Below are 24,941 nucleotides of genomic sequence, written 5' to 3' on the forward strand. Positions count from 1 at the left end.
GTTTCTTAATCTAATCAAATTAAAGAGTTTTTAACTGTAATCAAGGTTGTAAATGTTGGAGTTTGGACTTCTCTTTTCATCACTTGTATAGCCCGTTGGGCTCAATATCAATAAAAACGTTGGATGACAAAAAAATAAAAAATCAATATAGATTAATAAAATAGCGACTGACTTTTTAAACCCAAAAAATACTGCAGACGAGAAAAATAGTATAATTTTAAATTTATTAGATAGTTTTAGGACATGTTATTTTAAAAAATCTTATGAGTTTTCATCATTGGTTTAAGTATTTATCTAATTATTATAAATAATATCTCCAATATTTTAAAATATTTGAAAATTTAAATAGTTTTGCTAAACATATATATAGTATGATTTTATGGTTCATATATTAATTAACTTTTAGATATACTATTTATCTAAAAAATATGTTTTTGGTCCGCCATTATATAGTAAAATTATAAGATTATGGAGACGAGACAAGATCAGATAGCCGAGCTCTAAGATTACAAGACTGGTTTGCACTTAGCTCAAACTCTCAAAGAATACGAGAAAGGTTCTTAAAGGAAGTGTAAAAGACCAAAATTAAACTTTCTAATTCTATATGCAGTAAAATGTTCCAATATCAAAAACTCTTTGAATTTGTTGGAAAGTTCTCTTATACTAGTCCCACCGGCCAATTCGGTCAATGATCTCGAAGCATCGACTAAACCACTTGAAAGGTATTTTCCGATATGTTCAAAAGAAATTTCAATGTAAATTGTAGTTTGCTAATAATTATTTTGTACACTATCGCATTGGTAACTAAATTGTAATATGCCATTTTAAAAAGTAATTAGTGTAATAATTGAAGAATGAATTTAAGTAATTACATATAAATACTTTTTCACTAGTGTACATACATGGCTCATTATATCTGGCAATCTAAATATTGCCAAAACAAAAAAATGTGTCTCGGATTGGCCCTAACTACAACGTCTGCTCAAAGACGGAAGATGACATCAAAATGTGGTTACAAGCCCTATGCCTACTTCTTCTGCGAGTTCGTCCCATACAGGCAGGAGTGTCAAAACCACCAGGATTAGTGCAATCCCTACAAGGGCCTTCCTCCACGTTCCAACCTCGGTCACGTCGTTTAGACACGGTTTTTCAGGTGTTCTCTGTACAAAACATACTGCTTAGAAACATCTTTTGAAGCTGACTCGTATTGTTGAAGTTGCAGAGTTAAGAAATTTTGTGTACCTGGCAGATTAATACGTAGAGTCCCCAAGGAAGTGCCAAAGGGCCACCGAGCTGAAAAGTAGGAAAATGCAAGAGCAATAAACTAGCAGGTTCGAGAGCACTAATTAAAGGAGGGTATATTTCAACAGTTGAACATACCACTCTGAGTCCAAGCATTACATAGGTTGACAAACCAAATGTAACCAATGCATTTTTCCCGAATGCTCCCTGCACAAGAACCATGCCCATATGTCTCAGACGTGATTGATAGTATTAATAATTTGATCTCTTATATGAATATCTCAGACCCTTTTCAGTTCATACTTCATCTAAAGTACACTACTTTTCAAGATTATAAAATAGTATACACTTGAATCAACTGCAACACTTTCCATACTTGATACTAGTTGGATTGTTTTAATGACAAGATAGACTTGGAAGAAGCGTTTTTCTTGGTATGAGTCAAATTTTCACTAAGCAACATTAAGTTTCTAGTTTTCGAATAGAGTATGCACCATTCCTTATATACAAGGAAGTACCTGTACAGCTCTTCCTCCATCCAAACATCCCACTGGAAGCATATTAAATGCTGTTGTTGTTAAACCACACCTAACAATCAAATTTCAAAGTAAGATTGCTGATGAAAGACAGAAGCATGAGCCAAGGCATAAGACACTACCATCCAGCAATTACAAGTGGGTGGATTGAAACTGTTGCAGCATGCAAAGCTCTGCAATCAATAGGAAAATGGAAATGGAGATTGGAGTTAGATTTTTTCGTTTAGGGTGAACAGACGTTAGCTGTGGAGAGCTTACGCATATCCCAGAGTTGCTCTGCTGATGAGTCCAAGAAGTAATGAACCTTGAAATAACATGCTGGGAACCTGGACCAGGTCGTTAGCTGCATCTGGTTCTGTAGATAGGAACAGACCAACAGCAAACATGGAAACTGAGAGTGCAGCTCCAGCAAATGGACCAGCTAGCGAAATGTCAACTTTTGTACTCCGGTCAGGAAGAATCGACTTAAACTGTACAAATCAAATAAAATGATTTACTAACGCTACTACACTAGCCAATACTCTCGTTATCGAAACACTTCATTAGAGGAAGACGAATGCATTGAGAAAGAGAAGTAAATGGATGCATTTTGAACCATAGTAGCGTAGAAAGATGTCTTCTTCTAGATGTGACTTACCTAGAGTTCAACAGGAGATAAGTCCCATAAACTTAAAAGAAATGAGTAGGATTATTACCTGTGTGATTGCCCCAAAGCTGCCGAGTGTAATGTTTGGAATGAAGTATGGAATGCTAAGCTTAACTTTCTTTGGAACTGCAGCAAGAAAGTGCCCTAATTCCTGCAAATAAACAAGTCTAAACGAATTACTGAAAGTTTATCATTCTACCAAGGAACATGTCTGCAACATCATAAAAAGAAAAGCATTACGATAGAGACACATAAGTTTTTACTTACATGAAACAAAAGAATTCCCAATACACCATAAGCTAAAGGCAATGCAGCATCTACAAATGGATACAGCAGCTCCATATCAGGTGGTTCAACAGCATTTGGATCGGTGAAATACTTTACCACCTCAGGAGGTAAGCGGTTAATCTGTTAAATCAAGTAACTTCCATTATTGCATTAAAGAATAACAGATCAACGACATCATGATGTTCGTGCTTTAGCGAAAAACATGTACCTGAGAAGCAATTCCTAACTCCACAGAGGAACCAATAGTCAAAAGAAACAATATTAAAGCAATCACATACTGCCAGAGTGTAGTTGGTCCAGGCTCCGAAACTTCTTTACGAAGCAAACCAAAGCTAACACGAGCACCACCGCGAGGATCAGGTCCTTCTGAGTTAGGCTCCTCAATCATGAATAAATTATATTTATCACTAGCAACTTCAACTAGTTTTCTCTGAAGTTTTGCAAAAACATCTTCTTTCTTTCCTCTCAAGTTCCCAAGAAAGAGAATTCCTTCCCCAAGGTCCCCAAATGGCTCTTCTTTCGTCACCCAAAATGTCGAATAACCGAAAAGTTTGTCCTTTATTAACTTGACATCTGCAGGATCTACTTTCTCTGGTCCAAGAAGCTCCATTAGCTTAAACGAATCTATTTGGAAGCTACTATATGTTGGATCAATAGTTGATGGCTGAGGAAAAAGACACAAACTTGTACTCTTAGTAACACAGTGTTTAAGAGATTGATACTAATAACCAAAATACAACCTACGAAATCGAGCAATTTCATAAAATGTGTTACAGTCCCTTCCTTGAACTCAACGTTTTCAATTTTCCATTAAAAAGATTTGCTTTTGATTTTGGTAACCACCAAACAGGACAAAACAGAACATAAGTCAGAGATAATTGTGTGTGTGTGTACCATTGAAGTCTTGTCGGAACCGAACTCGTTGCTGCTGCTAGTAGTAGAGCTACTCTTACTTGTCTCTTCATCTTCTTCTTCAAACGTTGCCGTTTTAACAACCGAAGACTTGTGGGTTTCTCCGTTTTCTCCGATACTGTCGTCTCTGTTACTGTTTTCGTCATTGCCTAAACACTTTGCAATCCTAAATCTATGAGAATCCTCTGTAGAAGAGAAACAGAGTCTCTTTTGCCATTTGGGCAGAGTTGTAATTGTTGTCTTAATGTTTTCCCGGTGAAATGATCGGAATCTAATGTTAACGGCAGCGGCAAAAGCGACGCTGGTGAGAGTCCCCATTGGAGTGGAGAGAGAGAGAGAGATAAGGGAAACGTTTATGTGGGAGCGCTTTAAAGATTGGATTATCTTCTACCGGTTTTGTACCGGTTTCATTGGCCATTTTGATTTCGGTTTACTATCTTTGGCTTCAAATATCGGTTTATCTTTACCGGTTTCATACAATTGACACATATATTCCACGATATCGATACCGGTCTATTGAATCATCAATCACCTCAAATAAATGGTTAAGTGATTTAGTTCGAATCGGTTGAATGACGAAGGATAAGTCATGAGTCATGACTAAGTGAAATAATCAAGAAACTTAGCCAAGCGAGGATGGATGGTCAAGTGGTTAAGTCATAAAGGGAATGTTTTATGTATGATCAGACTGTCATGTTGGTTTTGGACTTTCTTTTAAGAGCTGTACGTAAAGATTCGTGCACAGACCATACCGGTTAGGGTATAAGATGAAAAAGTATATTGTAGGCAAAATCTCCATTTATTTGATGAAAAAGTAATTTGTTCAAGTATCCAGTATTTGAGGTCTACATCGAGTTATCTTTACCGGTTTCATACAATTTATTTGAGGTTAAAATCTCACTTTGAGAAATTGTTCAAGTATCCAGTACTTTAATAAGATGAAAAAGTATATTGTAGGCAAAAATATCTTGATTTTTAGCAATGTAGCATTACTACATATTTCTTTGGAAAAAAAACTATCTTTTTCTAGCATAGATTTCTTCATATGTGGTATGGTTTACTTTTATTATAAATAAAAAAATCGGAATATTCGATATTTATCTTTGTATATACACAAATACAACTATATTTTAAAGGTTTTAACTATACGGTTTGAAACTGTTACTGTTAATTAAAAGTTACAGTAAGTATATCTTTTTAATCCTACTAATCTATTTTACAGTTACGGTTTAGAAACGGTTCGGTTACGATCCTAAATAGTGATTTTGATGATGCCTAAAAAACATGTTTGGTTCTTTGTTTTCAATAAGCCGGGACTTGTTTGGTTTAATTATATTTAGCTTTCTTTAATTCTTAACCGGAATTTAGTTTTGTTTTCAATTAGCCGGGACTTGTTTTATTAATTAATTCTATTTATTTATTAATTTCAGATTTATTAAAGAGTAAATTTGGAAAAATGCCCTATTTTTGAGTTTTCATTTGAAAAATACCTTCTCTTTTTTTTCTTTTTAAACAATTAATTTTTAATATACAAAATTACTAAAATAGTCTCATTAAAATTTAAGAATAACTGAAAAACGTTTTTAACTTAAAACAGAAAAAAAAATCATAAATTAAAATTTGATGTATTTAATAATTTTAAGAATAATTATTATCTTAAATATTTTTAAACAAAATTTTGTCTAAAAAGTAAAAAATAAACTTTACTAAGTGATACTTTTTAAATATTTAAAAATATTATTTTATTAAATTTTAATAAATAAATTTTTTATCTCAGAAATAGTTGAAAAAATATTTAAGAAGTCAAATTTAATTCTTATCTTAAATAGTTTTAAACAAAATTTTGTCCAAAAAAGCAAATAAGTTTTATTAAATGATAGACTTCAGAATATTTTTCGACACTATTTTGGTTAAATTTTTAAATATCTAAAATAAATAAATCTTTATCTCAAAAAATAGTTGAAAACATAATTATGAATTCAAATTTATTTTATTTTAATTTTTTTCTTCTAAATTTCGAATTTTGTTTTAATTTATTAAGAAAATAGCTTTTATTTTAAATCTGGATAAAATTGTCATCTAACATATTAAAAATTACAATTTATTTTATTAAAAATAGAGAGAGATGTATTTTTCAAATGAAAACTCAAAAGCAGGGTAGTTTTCATAATCTCTCTTTATTCAATATGGATTAACTAATAATTAATTGTTTAAATACGACTAAGAAATGGGTTAAAATTAAGGATTTGATCTCTTTAAACCGTAAATCGGAAATTGTTGTCTTGTTAACTGATGTTAGAATCTAGTGGAATATTATAAAGCTATAAAGCATGGACATACGACTAATTGCCGCCTCATGAAAATGGGCCAAAGTATGATTTTAGGTTTTTTAACAGATGATCAAAATGAGGAAAAAATCATGCCAATCATGCCAACAATACAAAACAAACATTTGTTCCAGAAGCTTAAAACTCTCTAAAGAGCATTTACCAATCGATCGGTGGCCCTGCTTAGCCAATCCTGCCACCAATTCACAAATGAATGGAAAAGATGAGAAGAATAAAATACAATGAACGTGAATAGGTAAAAATAGTTAAGAGGATGAATTACCAAATTCAAACAGTAATGTGCCAACTTGTTTGTTCCATCGCAGATCTTGACGGACTGTTAGATTTTCTTCTGTATCTGTTGTTCCAATCTACAAAGAAACAATGGCCAATGTTGTCAAATTGAAGTGATCAAATAGATTTTAGGATGAATCAGCTTGTCCAAGAGCTATAGAAGACAATGACGTATTACGACTTGCAACTGGAGACCACAAACGAACATAAGAAGAAACAGAGAAAAGTTTGTTCAATACTAGTAATCTACTCAGAAGAACAAGAAAAACAATAATCATAAGAAAAAATCTGAATACAAAATCAAGCATTTATTAAACCTAAAGAAGGTGATCCACAAACCTTACACAGAAGGGTCTGCGAATTCTTGCTGAGAGTTAAGAGGTGTTCCAGATTACCACCGTCTCGGATCAATGTGTATTGCAAGTAAGAATTTGATGGTATCATGCAACTCCTGACCAATAAAAGATAATACGTAAAGTTATAAAGCGCCCACAGAAAACCAGACAAGGGAAAGGGATAAAGTCATAACATGTTCTCCCAAATTACCTTAGCGTCTTCTCATACTGAGTCTTTAATTCTTCGTATTGCATAGTTTCCATTCCACTTGAAATAGCTACACTTAGCCAACCCTACCAATTCACAAAGATGATCATAAACAATGAGTACAATGCAACAAATGTGCACGTAGAAACAAGTATACTAGGTGACAGTTAGAAAATTTTACCTTTAGAGAGATATCTTTAGAGACAGTCATTGGCTGCAGTTGACTCAGATCATCATTTTCATCTAATCCTCCTCCGCCTACGCATTTCAGTTCCCATGATTTAAGACTTCGTTCACTAGCAGTACATATAAACATTGGCATCCACAGAAAAGTGATCTCTACCCGAGCTGGCTGGAGTTATCTTCTTACACAGAAGGGTCTGCGATTTCTTGCTGAGAGTTAAGAGGTGTTCCAGATTACCACCGTCTCGGATCAATGTGTATTGCAAGTAAGAATTTGATGGTATCATGCAACTCCTGACCAATGAAAGATAATACGTAAAGTTATAAAGCGCCCACAGGAAACCAGACAAGGGGAAGGGATAAAGTCATAACATGTTCTCCCAAATTACCTTAGCGTCTTCTCATACTGAGTCTTTAATTCTTCGTATTGCAAAGTTTCCATTCCACTTGAAATAGCTACACTTAGCCAACCCTACCAATTCACAAAGATGACCATAAACAATGAGTACAATGCAATAAATGTGCACGTAGAAACAAGTATACTAGGTGACAGTTAGAAACTTTTACCTTTAGAGAGATATCTTTAGAGTCAGCCATTAGATGCAGTTGAAGCAGTTCTTGGCTGAGGTTATTGAAATTTGGTTGACTCAGATCAAGTAGTTCAAATCCCACAGCATCATCATCTTCAACTCGTCCTCTGCCAGCATCAGCACCAAAGCCTTCACCTTCAACTTCATCCACAAGGCCTTCATGACTAGGTTGTTCTCGGCCTCGGCCACGGCCTGGAGCAGCTCGTCCTCGGCCTCGGCCACGGCTAGCACCCTCTCGGCGTCGGCGTCGGCCAGCCCCAAATACAGCCTCAGTTTCAACAACGCCTGCAGGCCTTTCATAAGATAGGATATAGAGTGCTCTTTCTGGAGTGTTGACCAATGTGTAACGATGCAACTTATAATGTACAGCCATTGGATGCTGTGACCTTGGTCTGTGGATAGTGCGGTTCAAAATTCCAAGAATAATATTCCCATCTCTCCAAACAACAGGATCCAGGAGGAATCTGCCAATGAACAACCATAATCTTGAGGTTTCCCTCACAGTCATGTTAATGGTGCGAAACATACATGCACAACAATTTCACGAAATTAATAGTGTCACTAACTTAGCGAGAAATGTTACAAAACTACATAAAATTTTAACAATATTATTGCACCTGGTTGCTCCCAAGGAAATGTTGATAACAACTGAACGACTAGAGTAAGATCTGAGATTCCAGGATTCACTGGCGGTTGTTGCCGTAACGCTATGTTGAGCTTAGGCAACACGAAATGCTCAAAACTATTGAGGGTGTAGTTACATCCAAGAGAATGTGCCACATTATAATGACTCTCTGCAAAAGTTTTTGTTGTTTTTTTAATTTTTTTTTGGTTTAATGGTTGAGTTTTTAAGTGAGTTTCTTAAAAAAAAACTATTATTAAAATAAAAATTGTTAATCTTTTATTTCAAAAAAAAATTAATAATTAATACAAATACTAAAATTTTAAACATACAAGACAAAAATCGGAATAACTATAGCTTCATTTCCGCCAAATTTGTGCCAGATATACTAAAAAGGATCGACAAACTGTTGAACAAAATCGCTATCGGAGTAACCGAGGAAGAGAAAAAAACGAAATCACGAAAATGAAACAAAATACAGAAAACAATTTGGTTTATTTTACTTCACGGGCCAATTAGAAAACGCCACATATGAGTCTCTTCCTACTCCAAAAATCCCTAAGCTTGGGAACGTCCCTTAATAATAGTGACATTTTTTATTTATTTTGGTTTTTTTTTTAAGGGGCTCATACATTAGAACCCTTTAAAAGACTACCATTGGAAGTGGTCTCCTAACAAATAATATGTTATGTTTCGTCAAGTATTAGGTTAAAAATGTTAAAAATAAATTTCGTGATGTGGCATATAATATTTTGATAACTTTAACACCGGGAGGAATGACCATGGGAGTGTTTAATTCATCTTTTTTTGGTAAACATTATAACCTAGTGAGAATTGAGAGTGGGTTGCTTAAAAACCATTAGAACGAAAAAAAGAAAAACGAATAACATAGAAAGATATATGGGTGAATTTGCTCTATAACCAAAATCCATTGTAAAATTAAGAATATTGACACGAGACAAGGGGAAAATATGAAATGGGACATGAGTGAAGGACACGCGTAGTAGGAGGAAAAAGAAGACATGGTAACGTGTGTATAAAAAGAGAGATTATTGATGACATGACCAAACTAATATTATCCCCAAATGATTTTAAATGTTGAATTAGTCTCATAAAAATAACTGATTAAATTTTACAATAGTTTTTTTTTTTAAAAACATAGATTTTTTTCTTTGTATAACATGATTTAAATGTTTAAAATGAAATATAAATTATTTAAAATAATGAATGTTTGTCTAAAATACACAAATAAAACAGTATAGAATGAAACTAAATAGTATAGAACTAAACACTATAATATCTTGAACCGGTCCGATCTAAAAACACTATATCCTATGAGATACACAACATTTGCAATCCAAACAAACGAAGTAACCAGTAGTTGTGACATTGAGAGTGGCAATGAGAGTGGCAATGGTGGTGGTTGTGACACAAGACAATTTTGGTGTGAAGTAGTTGTTGGAAAATGTCTATTGTAAGTTTGGTTAAATGAAACGAGCGATCAAACAGGAAAAGAGAAATGAGTGATGCTATGAAAGAGGATTTAGTAACACTTAATTTAATATTAGCCTATTTGTACTTTTTTGTTATATATATTTTCCAAAAAATAAATTTTAAATATCAAATTTAATAGACAAAAATGCATATTTTTTGGGTTTTGTGCAAAAAAACCTCAAAATGATTTTTGTTTGCAAATTAACCTTTCAATTCAAAATAAAATGCAGGTCAATGCCATCAACTCGAAAATCACCCGCATTATAACCGTGAGCGTGTATAGATTTTGCAAACTATGAAAATCTATGCATTGATTTTCAAACTACGTCGTTTTGTATATTAAAAAATATATATTACTGTGAAGACTTGTACCCGAAACCTTAAAGACCATAATAAACATCTACAAACAATAAGGCCACTATAACACTTGTTTACCTATCCTTACTAATAACTATATATACAATATCTTGTCGTATATGTGCTATGTCTTCTTCCTCTTCATCAACAACATTGCAGGAAAAGAACATAACATGTTTAGAGAGCACCATCAACTCTCTTCTTTATATGTTCATAAATTGAGAATAATAGTAACATCTAACCGTGGGTTCAACAATGGATCGAGAATCTCAGATCTAAAGTCAAATCTAGAATCTAACTCTGCTTCAATCTTTGTATTTTCAAGGAGACATATTCTCCGGCAAGATTCCTTTGCTTCTCTTCACTTTAACAAAATTATTCAAATTAATCCTTCCTAGAATAATTATCTACTCAGATCTGGGTAATGTCAATTCGGCAAATTTTCGTCTAAGAAGTCCTTTTTTATCATATAGAAACCCCAAAACTCCCCGTTCTAAACAGATTTTTTTTATTTATTAATTTTTATATTCAAAAAATGAGTCAATTATAAGTATATTATAATAAAGCACACAAATAACATAAAATACCTGGATTTTATCCATCCAACCAAAACAAATTCGGATCAAACCTAGAAACCCACCAAAATCCCTAATTAATCGACCAAACTTCGCATCATCTCTTCTCTTCTAAATTCAAGACCGTTTCAATTTTTTAATTCGCTCTCATAATTCTCTTTTGTTATTTGTGATACTAAGGTAACACCCGAGATCTCCAATTCTCACTTGATTGTGAGATTTTGTTCGAGTTCATCAATGTTTTCTCTAATTGTTGATAATGGCTCCTCCTAAAGCAAAAAGGGATGATAAAAAAATAAGAAGAGAAGAACATAAGGTAGAGAGTTAACTTTGGTTGTTGTTGATGATGAAGATGAGAATGAAGAAGATGGGAATGAAGAAAAAGCAGAGAGTCTTGGGTAACCCTTTCAATGAAAGATCCGAAGAGATATCAAACAAAAATCTCATGGATATGTAAGTAGTAGGATTCGATTTGTTGATATTTGGATTATAAGTAGTACTTGTTGAATTGGATAATAGAAGTTTGATATCTGGTTAATACTGCTACATTTGAGAAATAATATTTTGATTTTTCGGTAACACAAGTAGAACTAGGGAATACTATTATAATTTTAGGATAATACGAATAGAATTGGGTAATACTGGTAGATTTGAGAAATAATATTTTTATTTATGAGTAACAGTAGTAGAACTAGGGAATACTATTATAATTTCAGGGTAATACGAGTAGAATTAAGTAATACTGTATTGAATTTTTGATAATATGAGTAGAATTGGGATATATTATTAGTTAGGGGTGGACCCACCTTACCACATAAAGGGGCAGTTGCCACAGTCAAAATTTTGGAATATAATGCTATTTTATAAGGAAAATTATTTATGCTCTTGTCAAAATAAAATATAATGCCTCTTTCCTTCTTTATACGCACATATACATTGACTTTTATGGTTTATAATATTTAAATGAAAGTCTATGTAAGAAAGTTAAAGCCTAATTCATTTTTTAATATGATAAGCCCAATTATGTTTTAATTGCGTTAGGGTTGTTTCTTCTTTCATAAAAGCAGAAACTAAAAGTGTGAGTCTGAGACACCAGACATCGATATTGAGTTTTTTATTCTTCTCTTTCAATTTTGGTCAAACTTTACTTTCGTTAACTCAATCAAACAAAAATCTCTTGATCATGTGATTTTCTTCTATGCTCCTAGAATTTAATATAAACTTTTTTATAAGATTTTTTTTTTGTTTTATTCCTCCAGCATCTTTTTTTTTCTTATTTTGATTTTAGAAGTATTGTTTCAATCGGTTTTATGTTGTTTAGTTGAATGTTTTTAAACAATTGATTTAAATTAATATAATTTACTTTTTATAGATAAAGCAATGAAACGATATTATCAACAAATAACATCCCAACCAACAACATCCACTTCAAATTCTTATCATAATTTGGATGATTTGCCATCAGATCTTGCTCAAAGAAAAAGAATATTGGATTATCATCCAAATGAAAGGGACAAGGTAAGGCACAAATACATAACTAGAGGTCCATGTCAACATTATGATCATATTTTTCCTAAGAAAAGAATAGGAACTGCATTGAGGCGATTTAATGCAAGTTGGTTTGGTAAATATCCTAGTTGGCTAGAGTATAGTACATCGACCAATAAAGCATATTGCTTGTATTGTTATTTATTTAAAGACGACATACCAAAAAGAGGCAATAATTATGCGTTTGTGGAAGAAGGTTTTTCTCTGTGGAATAACCCTGAGACACTAAGAGAGCATGTGGGTGTGACGCCCAACACATTTCATAATATTTCTGCTAAGAAATGTGATGATTTGATGAATCAAGCTCAGTCTATTGTGCATTCTCTGCATAAGCAAGATGATGTGGTAAAAAAAGAATATCGTGTCCGGTTGAATGCTTCTATTGATGCTTCAAGGTATTTGTTGAGACAAGGGTTACCTTTTCGTGGTCACGATGAGTCAAAAGAGTCTACTAATAGAGGAAATTTTTTAGAACTCATTAAATACACTAGTGAACAGAATGATGCTACAAGTAAGGTTATTTTGGAGAATGCTCCAAAAAATAAACAAGTGATTTCTCCAGTGATTCAAAAGGATACTGTGAATTCTCTTCCATAAGAAGTTGTGAAATCTATCATAGAAGAAATCGATCATGATGTGTTTGCTTTGTTGGTTGATGAGTCCGCTGATATTTCTGACAAAGAACATATGGCTATTGTTTTTTGATTTGTTGATAAGAGTAGAGCAGTTAAAGAGAGATTTGTTACAGTTATTCATATAAAAGATAGATATTCTTTATCTCTGAAATCTGCAGTTGATGGGCTATTGGCAAAATATGGGTTAAGTTTGACAAAGGTGAGAGGACAAGGTTATGACGGAGCAAATAACATGAAGAGTGAGTTCAGTGGACTTAGATCATTGATTTCTAGGGAAAATATTTTTGCATATTACGTCCATTGTTTTGCTCATCAACTTCAGTTGGTCGTCGTTGCAGTTGCAAAAAAACACTTTGATGTTGGTGGTTTTTTTACATGATTTCTACCTTGTTGAATGTGGTTGGAGCTTCTTGCAAGAGAAAAGATAAAATTCGAGAAATTCAGCGGAACAAAGTGCAGGAGGGAATTATTAGTGGTGACATTAGCACTGGAAAAAGATTGAGAGCTTTCTCTTCAAAAGCCTGGAAATACTCGTTGGAATTCTCATCATAAAACGTTATTGCGTATGGTTGAGTTGTTTCCTTCTATCATTGAAGTTCTTGAGTATATCCAAGATGAAGGAGTCGATGACTCAAAAAGACGTCAAGCGTTTGGTCTTCTCAAGTACTTTCATACATTTGATTGTGTATTCTATATGCAATTAATGTTAGTCATCTTGAGACTGACCAAAAATTTATCGATGGCTTTGCAAAGGAAGGATCAAGATATTTTGAATACCATGTCACTTGTTGAATCAACTAAGCAGTAATTACAGAAGCTACGTGATGATGGATATGACTCATTTTTTATTGATGTTTCGTCCTTTTGTGAGAAACATATTGTTGAACTGCTAAAGATGGAAGAAGACTTTGTTGATTCGAGGAAGCCAAGAAGAAGAAGCAACATAACCAATATGAATCATTATAAGATTAATTGTTTCTATACTGTTCTGGATATGCAGCTACATGAGTTTAATGATCGCTTTACCGAGATAAACACTAAACTGCTTACTTGTATGGCTTCTTTAAGTCCTATTAACTCGTTTCATGAGTTTGACAAGGCATAGTTGATTAGATTGGCTGAATTTCATCCATAGGACTTTAGTATTGGGGATCGATTATGTCTTGAACATCAACTCAGGATCTATATTGACAATATGCAGGCAAATAAACGATTCAAGAATTTGAAGAGTCTTGGAGATCTTTCTCGTCTTATGGTGGAAACGCAAAAGCATCTTGCGCATCCTTTGTTTATAGACTTCTGAAGTTAGTTTTAACTTTGCATGTTGCTACTGCAAGTGTCGAAAGGTTTTTCGTTGAAATGAAACTAGTGAAGACATGTTCACGCAACGGAATTGGAGATCAATTATTAAGTGATTGTCTAGTATGTTATATTGAGAGAGATTTTTTGGATATGTCACCAATGAAACAGTGATAGGAAGATTTCAGTCTATGAATGAGCGTAGGGTACTTTTATAAAGTATTACTGTGTTTTGTTCGTATTTTATATGTGTTTTGTTCGACATTATTTTTAATTATATAGTTGATTTTTTTCAAGCTTAATATTGTTGCCACGGGTAAAATTATTTTTTAGATCCGCCACTGCTCGTAGTGTGATATATTGGTAATACAAGTAGAATTGGGTAATATTATTGTAGTTTTTTGGTAATACATGTAAAATTGGGTAATACAAGAGTGAATTCTCGGTAATACTGCCATAAATGAATATATTATAAGTATGATTTCTGGGTAATACTGGTAAAATCGGGTAATACTGATAAAATAGGGTAATACTATTCTCATTTGAGTAATATATGAATGAATATTTTTTCAGAATATCGAGAAGCGAGCGATAGCACTACAACCAATCTGTATGTACTTACCGCCGTTGGAGTATACCAAGAAAATTAAGTTATTGACAAGATGTTATATCCACAAAGTGTTGAAGAGAAGGAAGTTTGGTTCATCGTAATTGGCGTTCACATCCGCTATGGTATTTATGAACACGCCTCGATATGAGGATTAAACTTCAAGAACTATCCACTTGAGTATTAGAAAGATTTTACGTGTACCAAACTTCCATATAATTCTACTTTTGATGTTTTTCATTTAAATTAGTACTAGAGCTTGACCCGCACCTACGTGCGGGGTTTCATATTTTTAGTTCAATATAGATAATTTTGTTATTTTGTGATATATATTATAGTATAATGTATTAGATTTGAATTCGCATATACGTTCAAATAAAAAATTGTTTAATTGATTTTAAAAATATATAATATTTTGTTATGAGTAAACTTTCTAATAATATAGATATTATAAAGTTAAGAGTAATGATCGAAATTCAATTGCGTTCGTGTATAGTTATATTTTAAGGTCCGAACTCACATGACGAAATTTTATTAGTAAGATAAAATTAAGATATAACTTAATTGTAAAGTTAAGTGATTGTACGTTTTTATTTTCTAAACTAATCAAAACATTATAACAGTTTTATTACCGATGTAAAATAGGATATGAATTTGGTTTTATTTTGGGTTATTTCATGTATATTTGCTAGGCGTGACTATCTTCGAACGGAAAACCCATAATGTGATGTATCTATCATAAATTTTTCGTTCCATAACCCGTCTGTATATGTGAAATAAAAATACTATCAACCCGTATCCATCACAAATAGAATTTGTGTCACAAAATACGTACATGCATGGTTATGTGTGAAAATAATTTTTTTATATATAGTGCTCGTAACCCAAACTCATACTTGTTGGATATTTAATTTGATGTTCAGTTTGGTTTCAATTTGTTTTTTATACTGCTTCCGTCTCTTTTCATGTCGTTCGTGTCTCATAATTCCTATTTTCATTTCACTCCATTAAAAGTATGTTCTAAAATTCTTATTTGCTTACCTTTAAATACATATTATATATGAGTAGTTTTGCGGATTAACATATATGATGTTAAATTTTACAAATATATCATAAATTAAAACACACAAATACCCTTTCTTGATTTTTTTTCCTTCTTCAAATTCAAAAAATATAAATAGCATTTTAACAAATAATTGTTTAAAAAATTAATAATGTTTATTTCTTTCAATCATAATTAATTGGATTTTTGGAATATAATTAAATAATTTGAAATACACCTATAAAATCAATCAATTATTGATGGATAATTTGTTTTGAATAAAAATGTATAATTATTTACATTATTTCAAAAAGTTTGTGCAATAATATATTATGGATTTATTTAAAGAAAGACCCGGTTGAAAAAAAAAAACCCTAAATATTCTGAAATCAGTATGTACAATTTATTGTTTAGATATTTCTAAATAAATGTACAATTTATAATTTAATTAATTATTTTAGTTTAATTCGTAGTAAATCTAAATCTTTGTAATATCTAATATCGTTTTTTTAGAAATTGTGAAATAAATTTTCGTTTTATATTTCAAAATACGTAACCTTAAATTCTAACTTGAATTTATTTACCTATCCCAAATTATGATTTTTTATGAATGGTATCAAGCAAGTTTTATGATTTTGAAAAAATTTTAAAATAAAAATTAACTTCCAAAATGTTAGTTTAATAATATAGTATATAATTGGATATCAAATCTTAGTTTTTCAATTTTTATTGGTTAACATATTTTAAGAATAAATTTTAATTTTTTGTCCTTAATTTAATAGGAAAGAGAAAGTGAGTTTAATTTTGGAAAACTAATAAGTACTCAAAAGGATATTACCATTTGTTTATTTAAGTCTATTAATTTTGTGATTACTATTGTATCCTTAATGAATTTATTTAAAAATACTAAAATCAATGGCATTTTATGTAATATTCTACCATTTATAAGGTTGTTTATTTTTAATGATTCCCAATCTACTCTATTATTTGAGACGTACGTTAAGTGATTCTCGGTTAAAAATTTTTTTTACCTTTAAATCATATGTTTAAAATGTTAATGTCATGAAAAAGTTTACCTTTTACTGAGAATAACTTAAGTTACGTTATAATCTTGGTCGTTCGCTTGAATTGTTTTGACAGTCCGATCTCGAGCCTTCACTTAAAAAACACGCGGATCCTTATGACCCGGGTTTACAATTATTGGGTCATACGTTATAATCTTGGCCATTCGATTGAAGTGTTTGTGTCCGTTTGATCTCTCGCCTTCACTTAAAAAACACGCGGATCCTTATGACCCGGATTTACAATTTTTGGGTCATACGTTATTATCTTGGCCATTCGATTGAAGTGTTTGTGTCCGTTCGATCTCTCGCCTTCACTTAAAGAACACGCGGATCCTTTTGACCCGGGTTTACAACTTTTGGGTTATACGTTATAATCTTGGCCATTCAATTGAATTGTTTTTATCCGTTCGATTTCGCAGCTTCGCTTAAAGAAACACGCGCTTCTTTTTTTTTCCTTTTTTAAAAATATGGGATTCTCCTTTTAATCCTGGCCGTTGAATAGATTTATTTCAAGCCGTCCGATTTTGTAGTTACATGCAAAAATTCATCTGACTATATTTCAGGAAAATAATCGTATTAATTTCATTAAATATTTGGCGTATCTTCGTTGATAACGATGAAACAGTAATTCGTGTGGATCTGCTTTGAGAATTATATTACATTTTCTCCATAATTATAGCAGATATAATATTTCGTTTGGATCTTCTTTTGGAATTATCTTACATTTCTCCATAATTATAGCACATATAATATTTCTTTGTGATCTTCTTTTTGAATTATTTTACATTTTTCCATAATTCTAACACATCTAATATTTCGTTTCGATTCTCTTTTGCACTTATCTTACATTTTTTTCAAATATTCCCTATATTCATACCTACTTTTACGGAAATGAAAAATATTTTCCTATAATCATCGGATTCTTGATATCGAATAAACTTGAACTCCAAGGATAATATCTTTTGCGCATCTTTTTTTGACCTAACCACTCATTCTTATAAATATCGGACGCCCCATTTCAATCTACTCACTAAGCTTACACTCACACAATTTCATTTCCAAATTTATTTTTAAAAATGATTCTCGCCAATCCTCTTCCATTCACTCCCTTGAAATCGGTAAAACCTTACAAGAACGCTTGGCGTATTCAGGTTAAATTGCTTCATGTTTGGAGGCAATATTCTGTAAAGGCTGGTGAATCCATTGAAATGATTTTGGTTGATGAAGCTGTACGTATTATAGTTACAACTTTATGTTTTCGTTAACCTTATAGTGTGTTCAAGCATCATTTTTCTCTACTACTTATTATTTAAATTATTTTTGTCATATAGGGTGATAAGATGTATGCTGCTGTGAGAAGAGAGCAGATCAAAAAGTTTGAAAGGTGCTTAACCGAGGGTGTTTGGAAGATCATTACGACAATCACTCTAAATCCTACAAGTGGCCAGTATCGTATTTCTGACTTGAAATACAAGATTGGTTTTGTTTTCAAAACCACGGTCTCTCCATGTGATAACGTTTCTGATGCTTTGTTCCTCTCACTTGCTAAGTTTGATGTGATCCTCTCTGGATTCGCTAACTCAAATATCTTGCACGATTAGATTGAATTTTCATATTATTTTAGAACATACATGCATTATTTCTTATGTAGTCATTATATTCACATATTTATTGTATTTGTCTTTACAGATGTTATGGGTCAGGTTGTCGATCGGTCTGAAATCCAAGATCTTAACGCTAACAACAAGCCCACAGAAAAAATCGATTTCCATTTGAGAGATCAGCAGTACAAACAATCTATATTCATATACATTCTTATTTAAAGTTTTTTTTTTTAACTTTTTATTAATAAATTTATTCTTTCCATTTTTAGTGACAATCGCTTGGCATGTACACTTTGGGGGAAGTATGCTGAGATTGTTGACAAAGCTTGCCAGGAGTCAACCGATGGTATTGTTGTTTGCTTAATCCGATTTGCGAAGATCAATCTCTACAACGGTAATTATATTTTAAAAACACGATCTTATATTTTTAAAACAGATACTAGGAGTGTTTCCAATTCTTTTGATGTTTCACAAGTCTTCTTGGATCCCACGTCGGCTGAGTTGGGTCTTTTTAAGCAAAGGTAATTGTATTTATTTGTCACTAAATATATTTGTTAATACATAATATTAAGCAAACTATATTTTCTTGATGTATAACATACCAACTGATGGGTTAACTTTGGGAAGTTCTGGATCTTTTCACAAGAGGCTCTATGCACCAAGAATTGGAGATGACGATGGTGATTATCCAAGGCAAACAATCAAGGAAGTCCTCACATCTTCTGATGTATTATTCATTAATTTATTTATCCTACTAACATTTTTATTACATTTTTATATTTTTAGCTTAGTTTGTTAATTCCTCTTTATATTCATTTGAAGGTGGGTAAGTGCAAAACAGTTTGCACTGTTTCGGCAATTGATACAGATTGGCCGTAGTACTATTTTTGTTGTCGTGCTCACAACAAGAAGGTTGTCAAAGAAGAAGCTATCAAACTTGAAGATGTCAAGCAACCTCAAAAGCCAAGATTTTGGTGTGAAATATGCAATGGTTTTGCAAAATCTGTTGTTGCCAAGTTAGTCTTTATGAAATCTTTATATTGAATGTATTATTAATTATAATTTTGTGTTTAGAAGCTAATAATCCTATTTAACTTTTAGGTTTTGGCTACATCTCCATATTATGGACCAAACCGGTGAAGCTAGATGCATGTTATTCGATAGTCATGCAAAGGAAATTCTTGGCACTACTGCTGCCCCTAAATTGCTTGATGGGTCATTTGATGAGGTATAATGCCTTTTTTTTTTTAAACTCTTTCATTAAAATGACCAAGTTCATGTTATAATAATCTGTATTTTCTGTAGATCGAATATCCAACTGTTTTGCCTGATGTGATCAATGGTTTGAAAGGCAAGACTTTTCAGTTTCTATTGTGCATTCAAAGGGAAAACATATTTGGTGGATATGATTCATTCACTGTTGCCCGAGTCTACACCGGTAACATTGTCGATGAAATCGTTCAAGAAGACTCTAATGCATACGTTGATCCATTATCTTTATTTCGATCGAACAGGTTTGACAAATAACATTAAACTATTCTAATTATTTCTCAAAATTTTTTAGGGTTTTCTTATTAAAATGTTTTTGTATTTTCATATAGGGTTCCCTTATGCTCACTAATGGTGTTGACCTTTCTGATGTCGATTTGTCGTCAACCTCTACTCCATCATCAAAACGAAAAGATTCAGATGATGTTGATGGAAATGATCAGGCTAAGTGTTCTACGATGACCATGTCTGAGGAACGCTCCGGCGAATGATGCTCAATGACTACTCCAGCTTTGATCGTTTTCTTCTTTCTTATTTATTTGCTTAAAGTTATCAGAGTTGTTTTATTTTTTAAGATCTAAACTATCTTTATTTTATTTGCGAAATTTTTTTGGGAATTAATAAAGTTATTTCAATTATATGTCGTTTAGTTTTGTTAAATCTAAATTTTTGCAATACAAAGAGCTGAGATTTGATTACTCTCTTAGTCTCACCAAATATTATGTTGTAGAATTTTGACACAAAGTAAGAATAACAACTTTTCATTAAATTTTATTATTTTGTTAGTTTAACTATAGTATTAGTTATATTTCTCTCTTGTTTTATTGGTTAACAATAAAAATAGTAATGATGTTGTTGTACAACATCAATCTTGATTAAAGAAGAAAAAAACTCAAAACATCAATTTTCAGAAAACAAATCTACACTATTTTTAAGAAACACATCATTTGGTTTTTATAATGTTAATCATACTAATAACTATAAACAATTTTTTAATTTTGTATTAAATATTCTACAAAATCAAAAATAGCAAAGATTTTGTACACTAAATAATTCGTCTTATTAAATATGATTAATCATGATAACTCAAACAAAACAACCTATTTCTATTTTTTCATTGATTCTCATTTTTTTAATTATAATATTTAGTAACACGATAAGAAATAAATGTCATCATTATTGTTCTATCCTATAAGAAATCCTATTGGTTCTAGACGATTCGTTTCCTTTTTACACTTCAACTTTTCATCATTGTATCTTTTCCTAATTATATGAAATCAAAAACCTTAAGTCTAGAACATTTAGGTTTAACTCTTTATCTTTCTAAACAAAAAAAAACTTCCTTCGATACACAAGATGTCTGTTTATAAACTCACCGATTTGAGGGATAACTCAACAAACTGGAAGATTAACGTCAAGATCCTATCAATTTGGAATCATCCTCCAAACAGTCATGGTGAAATTATGACCATGATTCTTCATGATGACAAGGTTTGTATTTTCACTTTTTTTTCTTTTAATCCCAATTTACTTTGTTATTATTGAAACAGATCATCACAAACTATTTAATCTTTGACTTGTTTGGACTTTTTCAGAATAACCGTGTTGATGCAACAATTCCTCAAGGAAACTATCACAATCCCTTCCGTCCGTTTCTCAAGCCAGGCACATGGATTCACATCTCTGACTTTCGGGTCATTGTTCCTCAATCAAGGGTTAGGTATTCGTCCTTTTGTTTTCACATCAAATTCATTTGGGAAACAAGTGTTTACCCTCTCCCGGAACTTGTGAAAAGAGACTTCTTTGACTTCATTTTTCCCATTGATCTTAAGTATCCATGTCTTGAGGATTGGGATTATGTCACGGGTAAGTTTTTAGTCAATCTATGTTCTTCTCATTTTAAGAATTAATTTATGATAGTAATTTATGTTATTATTTTTGAAATATGGTATCTACTCTATTATTTTATACTTAGATGCAATGAGTGAGGTGACAAATATCTCGGCTATTAAGAAATTTCCATTTGTTTGTCGCCAAGGTGAAACCGACTATGAATCAAGATATGTCTCATTCGAACTTTTGGACAATATGTAAGTTGTAGTGTTTTTAAGTAAGTTTAGTAATGCAATGCTTAGTTTAATATTAGCTTAATAATGTGTGAGTAGATGTGTCATCTGTCTGAAAAATTAGCTTAATAATGCATTGCTTAGTTATATTGGTTAGGGGAGAGAAAATGAAATGCTATGCTGTTGGAAGATGCTGTGAACTTTTTGTTATAAATTTCTCAAAATGTATCAGTTCAGCCTCTTATAACTATCAGCCCATTGTTGCCATTGTGAGATTTTGGAGAATTGCTGAGATTGAGGGTTAGTTATTTTGTTTCTATTGTAATTCTATTTACTTATGATTATTATTTGTATTATATAATTTTAAATGAAACTAATGGAACAGGTGAGAATGTTTTGAAGAGTGAATTTGGATGTTCAAGAATTTACCTCAATCCAACCAATTTTCCTGAGATAGATATTCAAAGCTACATGTAAGAATTTTATCATTTTTTTATTGTATTCGTTAACCATAACATCAATTAATCAATATCGATTTTTTATTTTCTCTTTTACAGCCGCGGTTTCGAAGATTATGATGAACTTCCAGAGAACCCAAGGATGGAAGTGATTGAAGAGAATTAGGAGTTTGACCTCCCATCTCCTATTCTTATTTAAATTATGTTTTGAACTTATTTTAATTTCCTGCAAACTTTGTCATTTTATGTTATTTTTTTTATAAATATGCTTATGTTTTGAACTTATTTAAGTAATGTATTCCCTTTTTATTTTCATATATCTTATGTTTTGTTAAACTCCTAAGAAAGTTTACAAGTAAAACATAAAAATCTACAAACAAACTCATATATAAATTTGCAACGATTACATATAAATACAATTGTAGAATTTGTTTATTTCTTTAAAAATACTATCTTTTTTTTTTTTTCACATATCATTATTTATGATTCTTTTCAAAAGGAAATAAAAAAATTATTGGGTATCAAGAATAAAACATTAAAAACTTTGAGATAAATCATTCTTGGAAACATCAGGATCATTTATTATTAAGTTCATTTTTTTTCAACTCATGTCATTGTCTTATACAAAAAGTAATCTTAAATATTTAGACTCTTTATATTTATAACCCTACAAAAGCATTATCTTCCAGTATCATGTCTCTCATATTAAAATAATATTGATTTTGAAAACCTAGGTACTGCTTTTAAAGTTTCTTTTTGGATATAGATGAAAATCACATCATTACCTTTGTGGCTTAAAAATAATCGATACATATATAAAAGTTAGAATTTAATTTCTAAGGAATGTAATATATATATATATATATATGATATCAGTTTATTCTAAATATATTTTGCTCTCATATATATTTTTTGGAATAATAAAGTAGATTTTATTGAGTAGATACAAATATTAACATCTATATTCTCTTCAATCTATTTATGAGACTTGCTTTCTCAATTAAATCTATTGTTCACATCTTTTCTTTCCATCTTTTCCAAGATTGATAACAAGATTAGACAACTCATCCAAGAGATATGACAACTTATGTTACATTTTGTTTCTTACAAAATTTATTAAAATTCGCAAGTAACCATAAAAAGCACTATAATTTACCATCGAGATTCCAAATTCGATTGACAAGATTTGCATGGCATTTAACTTTTTCTATTTAATATACGCGCTTATTCTTTTGGGCAAAAAAAATAAAATACAAGTAATATTCCTAAACTGTCAAAGGACACATAACCTGAAAAAAGGTAACCTCCCCTCTTATTTTCATCTATTACTTATCTTCGCCATATTCCTTCTACCCTATTAGTTTCAAAAAAAAAAAAGATGTTGAGAGATGATAGAGATGGTTATTTCAAAGGTATCTCATATCTGTCTCAACTTTCTCAAAAAAAAAAAGATTGGAAGGTTTTTGTGAAGCTGCTATGTTGGTGGGTAACACTTCCTCATGAGGGTGGGAAGTGTTACCAAATGATCTTGTGCGACGAGATAGTAATTTGTTTTTTTGATCTAATCTATTAATAATTAAATAGTATTCCTTGGATCTAATCTATTAATAATTCATAAGTCAATTTTGTTTTTTAGGGCACAATGATTGATGCTATTTGTGCTTATTTCTACACTGGATATGATGTCCCTAGAGTTCTCAATGAAGGAGGTTGGTTTTTCTTGGAAAACATACTTCTGATCAAATCAGTCGTCGGTAGAAAACCTTCCTTAACTGATAATAAGTTGAGAATCAAGTTCCTTCAGACTACCAAAATGACTCCTCTGCCTAATAGAGAACCAAGTAGCTTTTTCCGATTTGCTGCCTTCTCTATGATCGAAAACAAGACTATTAATTCTTCAGCTGTTCATGGTAAATTTCTTATTTAGATTTTTCACTAATACAAAGTCTATTTTTTTAAAAATATTAATCTTTCATATTATAGTTTTTTTTTGTTTGTAGATGCTTATGGTATTGTCGTGAGAGTTGGGAATATAACAAGACCGGACTTTGTCCCTCAAGCTTCAGAAAATACTATACTTTCTCATTTTCTCGAATTTGAGATTAAAAATTCTTGGTTAGTATTTTCCAATATATAGTTCGTCATCTATTTGCTTATATATTTGAATGCACAAACATAGTAAATATTGTTATCTTTATAGTTGGTTTAATTCATAGAACTTAGATGTTTTGGTGTAATAATTTGATATTGTTATTAGGGGTAAATCTCTCATATGTGTTGCAACCGGATATACTTGTGAGTTGTTTGTGCAATTATGGAGGGGACTTGGTCTAGAACTTGGTTATCACTGGAACTTTGGTATGAATCCTACAATCTGTGTGCTACGATTTTGGAATGTTGATGATCATGAAGGTATATTTAAGACTCATTTTATGTTATCTATAATTTATATAGCTACTTCATATAATAAAAAAGTTAATATTTTAGGTCGTCAATGTCTAATCTCACATAATGGTGCTTCAAGAATTACATTCAATCAAAGTTACCCACAAATTAACATGGATCGCGTCAGGTAAGAACGTTTATATTTACATTATCCCTTAACTGTTTATTGTATTTTTTAAAATTTTGGTCTTGGTTATTTTTATTTTTTCTATTTTCCTACTGTTTCAGAACTCAATTCCTTCAACGAATGCAAACACCTGAGCTAGATGAAGTTGTGGACGAGAACTGAAAATGC

General features: G+C 31.5%; 2 protein-coding genes and 4 pseudogenes across 6 annotated transcripts; 4 read left to right on the forward strand and 2 right to left on the reverse strand.

The window, feature by feature from the left end:
- Window positions 1–798: 798 nt before the first annotated feature.
- EGY1 (Peptidase M50 family protein) lies at window positions 799–3,990 on the reverse strand. The gene is made up of 10 exons (NM_122913.4): window positions 3,607–3,990; window positions 2,921–3,376; window positions 2,692–2,832; window positions 2,474–2,575; window positions 2,037–2,248; window positions 1,901–1,951; window positions 1,761–1,830; window positions 1,381–1,449; window positions 1,243–1,293; window positions 799–1,160 (listed from the first exon to the last, which is right to left on the reverse strand). Exons 1-10 carry the CDS (start codon window positions 3,940–3,942, stop codon window positions 1,002–1,004), a joined length of 1,647 nt encoding a protein of 548 aa, NP_198372.1. The 5' UTR covers window positions 3,943–3,990; the 3' UTR covers window positions 799–1,001.
- Window positions 3,991–6,373: 2,383 nt separating this feature from the next.
- Window positions 6,374–8,069, reverse strand: AT5G35230 (uncharacterized protein; the record flags this gene model as incomplete). The annotated part of the gene is made up of 7 exons (NM_122914.1): window positions 6,374–6,432; window positions 6,563–6,696; window positions 6,792–6,874; window positions 6,970–7,046; window positions 7,132–7,265; window positions 7,361–7,443; window positions 7,539–8,069. The coding sequence occupies 7 exons, from the start codon at window positions 8,067–8,069 to the stop codon at window positions 6,374–6,376; spliced, it is 1,101 nt and encodes a 366-aa protein (NP_198373.1).
- Window positions 8,070–11,989: 3,920 nt separating this feature from the next.
- On the forward strand, window positions 11,990–14,306 carry AT5G35240 (annotated as a pseudogene; the record flags this gene model as incomplete). The annotated part of the gene is made up of 1 exon: window positions 11,990–14,306.
- A 3,574-nt stretch (window positions 14,307–17,880) lies between these two features.
- Window positions 17,881–20,168, forward strand: AT5G35250 (annotated as a pseudogene; the record flags this gene model as incomplete). Its single annotated transcript has 10 exons — window positions 17,881–18,033; window positions 18,136–18,202; window positions 18,494–18,590; window positions 18,678–18,802; window positions 18,884–18,929; window positions 19,036–19,135; window positions 19,321–19,424; window positions 19,510–19,636; window positions 19,714–19,890; window positions 20,010–20,168.
- Window positions 20,169–21,033: 865 nt separating this feature from the next.
- On the forward strand, window positions 21,034–22,367 carry AT5G35260 (annotated as a pseudogene; the record flags this gene model as incomplete). Its single annotated transcript has 6 exons — window positions 21,034–21,168; window positions 21,273–21,543; window positions 21,653–21,767; window positions 21,901–22,043; window positions 22,129–22,216; window positions 22,301–22,367.
- A 1,476-nt stretch (window positions 22,368–23,843) lies between these two features.
- On the forward strand, window positions 23,844–24,777 carry AT5G35270 (annotated as a pseudogene; the record flags this gene model as incomplete). The annotated part of the gene is made up of 3 exons: window positions 23,844–24,111; window positions 24,202–24,316; window positions 24,522–24,777.
- Between the last annotated feature and the right edge of the window lie 164 nt (window positions 24,778–24,941).

The sequence above is a fragment of the Arabidopsis thaliana genome, chromosome 5 (genome assembly GCF_000001735.4).
Source record: "Arabidopsis thaliana chromosome 5, partial sequence".
Taxonomy (NCBI): Eukaryota; Viridiplantae; Streptophyta; class Magnoliopsida; order Brassicales; family Brassicaceae; genus Arabidopsis; species Arabidopsis thaliana.